At 32.3% G+C, this 6,585-nt stretch overlaps 1 protein-coding gene across 1 annotated transcript; it reads right to left on the bottom strand.

Moving 5' to 3' along the window:
* Window positions 1-3,354: 3,354 nt before the first annotated feature.
* Window positions 3,355-6,056, bottom strand: LOC108461811 (uncharacterized). Its single transcript, XM_017761754.2, has 3 exons — window positions 5,717-6,056; window positions 4,654-4,796; window positions 3,355-3,533 (listed from the first exon to the last, which is right to left on the bottom strand). The coding sequence occupies exons 1-3, from the start codon at window positions 5,847-5,849 to the stop codon at window positions 3,519-3,521; spliced, it is 291 nt and encodes a 96-aa protein (XP_017617243.1). The 5' UTR covers window positions 5,850-6,056; the 3' UTR covers window positions 3,355-3,518.
* Between the last annotated feature and the right edge of the window lie 529 nt (window positions 6,057-6,585).

Genomic DNA, 6,585 nt, shown 5'->3' with positions numbered 1-6,585 from the left:
GAAATTTTGAAATTACAATATATATATATATGTCATGGTTGGGTAGCTCATCATCAAGTAAAGCATCCATGTAGGTAGAGTGGGTTAATGTTGATATATAAAATATGTCTAAATTTTAAATTTCTCAATGGTACTTTCATTAACAATTAACCTGATAAGAATAATGACCATATACAAGATATATAGCTTTCAATCAAATAAAATATTAATATAAGTATATTGACACCAATTGTACACAATATCAACGAAACTTAACTTCATTTTTCTATATTATATGAATTTATTTAATTAATTTTGATGTTTTGAAATTTAAATTTTAATATTGAAAAATTTTAAAATTTTCGATAAGGGAATAAATAAGTATAATTTGACAAATTTTTATACATTATTTTAATTTCTACTGCTTTTTACTTTAATTTTTAATATCGCATCAAGATCTAAAAGAGAAAATAAAAAAATTAATGACTAAAATAAAAGTAACTTAAAAGTTGGATAGCCAAAATAAAAGTGTAAAACATGATTTGGCGTGTACAATTAATTATAGTTAAAAATTTAACACTTAAATGACTAAAATAAAAATAAGTTAAAAATTTAGTGATGAAATTGTAACAACTTTTTATGGTTTGAGTGATGAATTAATAGTTTAGAACATGCGTGGGTGGAGTAAATATTCCAATTCCATAACTTGAGAAATTGACAAGGAAGGTGAAAGAGGTTACTTGTGGTAAGAAATTGAATACAAAAACATTCGTCATATCAACATAATATCATCATAATTAATATTATCCTATCTCTAGTTTGTGATTTTGGGTTGAGTGAGGTTGGGTTTGCGTCGGGTCAATTCTCAATATATTTTTAGATTTGTTTTCAGTTTGATTTAAAAAATAGATTTAAAATTTTGTCTAAACTCAACTCAAATAAAAATATTAAAACTTGAGTTCAGCCTATCTATATTTACATTTTTTATTATTATTTTTATAAAATATAATACACTAAAAACATCTATTTTAATATTTAGCAACAAATTGAAAATATATTTAAAAAATAATTAATATTTATGCTTAAATAACATTAAAATAGGTTCAACTTAACAAACAAATACTTCTAAAATAGTAACAAAATTAACAATAAAACAAGAGTTATACAATATCTAAACAATAATAACAAAATAATGTAATATAATAGCAAAATGACAGCAAAATAGTAAAAATAGCAAATTTTTTTTTTTACAAATTTAGGTCAGATTGAGTTTAAGCCAAAACTTACCCAAACTCAACCCATTTGAAAAACGGGTCTCATTTTTTATTCAAACATATATTTTAATTCAAATCTTCATATTTTTATACAAGTCTTAGGGCTAAATAACTCTACCCATATTCTGGTCAGTTTGAGCTGAATAGGTATTTTGGAAGGATGTTTGATGTGGCTACTCCACTATCCCCTTGTCTTTTCTAAAATGGAAATCTCCCCACCACGTCTTTCAAAAATATTGCTCCCCTTACTCTTTCAATCTCCCCTTTGCATCAAAAATAGTACCCCCTCTCTCTCCAATCTGCCTTTCCTCCACCTAACCACTCCACAACGTCAAGGGGATCCTCCCCCAAGTATAATATTATAATTTTTAAACTAGAAGTAAAAGAATCAAGAAGAAGATGATGATGGAGGAGAGAGAGGTAATTTGCAAATATAATATTAAATAAGAATCAGATGTGATATAACTTAAGTTAAAATTTTCTTTTAAGCAAATATATATTGTAATATTAAAATATTTATATTACCTATACAAATATGCTATATTTTTTAATATTTATAATTCCTATTTATGATTAATGTGTTTGAGGATCAAATTGATAGAATTTATAAATGTGGAGGGTTAAATTTATTGAATTATTTAGAATTAAGATCAAATTGATAAAATATGTAAGTGTTGAGGAATAAATTTGTTATTATACAAATTAAAAAGATCATGTCATCATTTACGTCAATAATTTAATGGAGGGTGATAGACTGAAAACGTTAGTGGCGAAATTGAAAATTTTTATAATTTAATGGCCAAAACAAGGACATGCTAATAATTGGGTGACTAATTGTATAATTTACCTTTAAAATTATATGATTTTTTTGGAAATTTTAGGAATTTTTGATTTTTATGATTTTTTATATTTTAAATAAATTTTAAGAATTTTAATTTGGTGCAATGGTATACATTGATATTTTAATTTTGATTAAATTTCTACAAACAATTAACACAATTATAAAAGTACAATTTTACATTTACTGATTGTATATATAAATAATTATATTCACCCAACATAAAAATAATTTAATATCTTATTTTTAAAAATATATACAATTAAATCAAAATTAAGTATTCATGTGTAATTAACACGACATTTTACATTCATCGAAATTCATAGTTCTAAATTTATGCTGGGAATAAAGATAGATGAAGAGTTAAAATTGTCAGACTGAATATCATGATTCATGTATGAAATTTAAATGGTAATTTTTAATGCATTAAACATTATGCCGTATTTTACCGAAGATTAGTAGGAGGATGAAGTTGGTCAGAAATCAATTATGTTGAAATCGTGGAGTCTTTTTCAACTTCAATAACAACGAAAACGTAGACTTTGTTGCTCTAAAATTAAGGAAATGCTTGATATTTACCATCTCACTCTCATTCAATCTATCTATTAACTGTTGCTACGTGTCTAAAGCAATCCAACTTCCTTGGAAGTTATATCAGAAAATGAGCCATTCTTGTAAAATTATTAAATTATTAAAAAATACCTCCAAAATAACCTGAAGAAATGTAAGCACAGTTCATCCTAAATTTTTTACATAATTCAGGTGCTGAGGCTAAACTCGTTCTATTTGGGACATAGTTGAAGTAAGCTCCAAGGTTATGTTAGGATTTAAGATGACAAAAAATGGAAAGGTGGAACAATAATTTGTTTGTGCAGTGTGGTTTCTGGATGGCTAATTGCACCGTCCACCATCCTCACTCTGGTTTAAGCAACTCAAACCTAAGTTCAAAAGCTAGCTTGTAAAGTAAATAGTTCAATACTTCGTGAAACATGGTACAACAAGCAAAATAACGAAACGGGCAAGGAACTTAGTTATGATACCAAGCTAAAGAAGCTCCAACCCAATCTCAAAAGCTAGCTTCTAGGGCAGAGAGTTCAACTAGGGCAGGAGAAGAAATAAAGAAAAGTTAGGGACAAAATATGACCTACACATGCATCCTTAATTTTTCTATGACATGAGGCAGCTGAAAAAGAACTCTAGATATCAACACACAGCAGATAAATCAAGTCCAACTCTCAACAATAATCTCACAAAATGCAAGACTTCAACAGAAGTATTTGTTTTTATTTTTCCGCTTCAAATTGTGTTTACTCATTTGATAGAATTACATGATAAAAGATAATATGATCCATAACAAACAATTGGTGCAACAAGTTAATTGTTTACCCACCAACATATAATCTTAGAGGAACTTCAACAACATCAACTCACTCCACTTGCTCCTGGAAAAAGAAAAGAGAAGTAAATTAACTTTCTTATAGAGATTCTTGAAACATATAATATGCAGAATAATATTGAAATAAACTAAAATCTAGAAGCATCCTTGCTATGCAGATTTTTTATAAAGTTAGAACTTAATAGACCAGACTGTAAAAGTGTCAGGAAAATCAACAACAACATCTACTCTGGACAAGAATAGTTGCCCTAAACTGCCAAGGCTCTATGCAAAGATAATCCACTACACTGGGGCCAATAACCAACGAGACATTTTCACCTGAGAAATTGGCTATGCTTGGGCACTGGCAAAAAATATTTTTTCCCCTTGCAGCAGCAGATTTTTACACACAACTTTCCCATCAAAATGCCTTTCATAAAAGTTAAGCAATAATTTATACTAGAGACCTCCGGTCCCTATTCAAATATAAGTTGATCTGATGCCTATGTTTTTGCATAGATGGGCTTGGGGTGGAGTACTCCATAAAAACCTGAACACCCCCTTCAATTTTCAACCTATAGGTCGTTATATTTTATTTTAACAGGGCTACTCAAAGGTCAAGGGCCTACAAGTAGGGCGTACTCTAGGTGAGAAACAATTAATAACCTGATGGTTTATAACATTTTAAGCAATTATTCAAGAAAAGCTCAATGAAAGTTGTTTCAGCTCAGTAATTGAAATATATGCCAATGCCCATATTTGATTCATCAGCATCACAGTTTCACTTTCCACAATATTTCAGATTTTTATATATACATACATCTAATTCTAGTCATTGTTAGAAGAAATTAACCTACGAAAAAGGTTCACTCATCATCACCATTTTTTTTAATTCAGATTGATTACTCTTAGATGGCTCTAATAAAGTTGGTTGAGTGTGAGCATTGAAGTTGACGATCACAAAATCGATTAGCGGGCATTCATAACCTAACCCAGAATGACCCCACCAGTGCTGATGCATATCCTCTCATTTAACACCTTGAGATGACTGTTGATAAGTTGAAGAAAATTTTAACATTTGTAGTGGACAAAGGATTACACTAAACAATTAGAACATGAATGTGCAACCTAGAAAAAGGAAGAGTCCAGAAGATTAAACCCATAGTTCAATAAAACATTAGTTCAACCTTGGGTGCAGGAGCATCATCAAGCTTCGGAGGAGCCAACTTTGGAGAATATCCACCAAAAAGACAAGAACAATCAGTGTATGCGGATCCAATCGCAATCCCAGCACCAAAAGCTACAGATGCCCATCGAGTCACTGGACTCCCTGACAGGACAAATCAAAGTTATTAACTCAAGGAAGGATTAAGGAAGACATGCAAAGCAGAAAGCATAAAAACGGAAAGGCATGATAGCGACAATGCCTGGAAATACAAGTACTAGAAGAAAACTGAAGCAATTCAAAATGGAAGAACTCAGTTTACTTTGTCCACGGCTTAGATTAACATCTAGTAAAAAGTTAAAATGCATAATCACTTCAACCGTTTAGGCTTTTCCAGGTAGCATTGATGATTGAAGGTGGCTATGAGTCATAAATCATAAACAGTTCCTTTCCACTCTCCCCACAAAGCAGAGCCTTAATCAAGTTCCTCGTCATTTCTAGGCAATTTACAACAAAGGCAAAAAGGAGCTACTTCTGGTGTTGGAATATAAGGTGAATCAAAACCAACATGCAGGGATGCAAGGTTCTCCTTAAGGAAGCCACTTGGTCTCAAACGTTGCCACTTAAATGGATGGTAAAGTGCACAACAAAAATGTAAATAGCAGCCATAGCACGATATTATGGCTGCAATTTGCATTTGTGGCTCTCTTTGCCACCAGTATTCACCGTAGATATTTGCTGCAACTGAGTGTAGTAACATACCTCGCACTCGCAACCAATAAACACAACACATCCAAAAAAGTATCCACGACAGCAATTTAAATCCCTACATATTTTGGACATGTATATACATCATATTTACATTAACATCTACAGCTATGAATGTAGAGCAGGCGCATATATAACTGGAAGAGCGAACGCTACCGAGTGCAGAACAACATAGAAACAACTAGATGAAAGATAAAAAGTGGATATGAGAATACAAAATTTGTAGAACCATTTAGGCTAATCTGCAATGGGGCAAATCGAAAACAACATATCTTAAAAGGAGAAAGAAATAAAGAAATTAGGGAAAGAGAACAAACTGAAGAAAAGGAGGCCACCAAAAGCGCCAGCCAAGGATGAATAAACGAAGCGGCGGAGAGTGAGATCGATGCAGGCGTCCCATTTTGCGTTCATGTCATACTTTGACGGCGTCAATTCCTTGTTATCCCCCATTTCAGAGCCTTATGCATTACAACTATTACTTTCGTTATTTCTTGGAATTTTTGCTCAGATTTCCTTCTTTTTACTTCGTCTTCGTTTGATTCTCCTTTTGTTTTCTGGGTAATCTGCCGCAATGCCTCTCAGATAAGTACAGCTTGTTTTTCCTTTCTCCTTTTTCTTTTTTCTTTTCAACTTACAGCATCCGTCGAAAAAATGGGATCAAGAACAACAAGGGCCCAAAAAAGCCCAATAGTAGAAATGTCTCAAAACAGCTCAAAAGATGTAATAATAGAAACAAGGTCCAAACAAGCCCAGCTCCCCACGATATTCAACTATTTGACCCTTGCTATCATCAGAATAGGAGGGAAAGGAAGTGCCAAAGGATGTTGGGGAAGTAGAGATGCAAGGGGGCTGCACCGGTTGTCAGCATGAATGCCTTCGGCAGAGACCACGCCTCGGCCAAACTGAAAAAAGGAAGTTATCGACCACCGTTAAAGCCAATCATGAGCAGCGACGGAAGAGACCCATTAGCCATAAAAATGGCCCCAACCACTAACAAAAATAGAGTTTGTGTGACGAAAGCCAAGGACTATCAAGCTTCGACCAACTGGGAACTTAAACGGTGGCGACCCCATCCATGTCCCCCAAAAAATAACAAAGGCTAGCAAGCAAGGAACACTAACCTGGAAAATAAAAAAGAAAGAAAAATATAAGTAACGTCGACTAAGGAGTTGCAAACGCTAAAATG

This window comes from Gossypium arboreum, chromosome 13 (assembly GCF_025698485.1).
Source record: "Gossypium arboreum isolate Shixiya-1 chromosome 13, ASM2569848v2, whole genome shotgun sequence".
Lineage (NCBI taxonomy): Eukaryota > Viridiplantae > Streptophyta > Magnoliopsida > Malvales > Malvaceae > Gossypium > Gossypium arboreum.
Note: the sequence above shows the minus strand (reverse complement) of the source record. Positions and strands in the feature narration are given on the sequence as shown.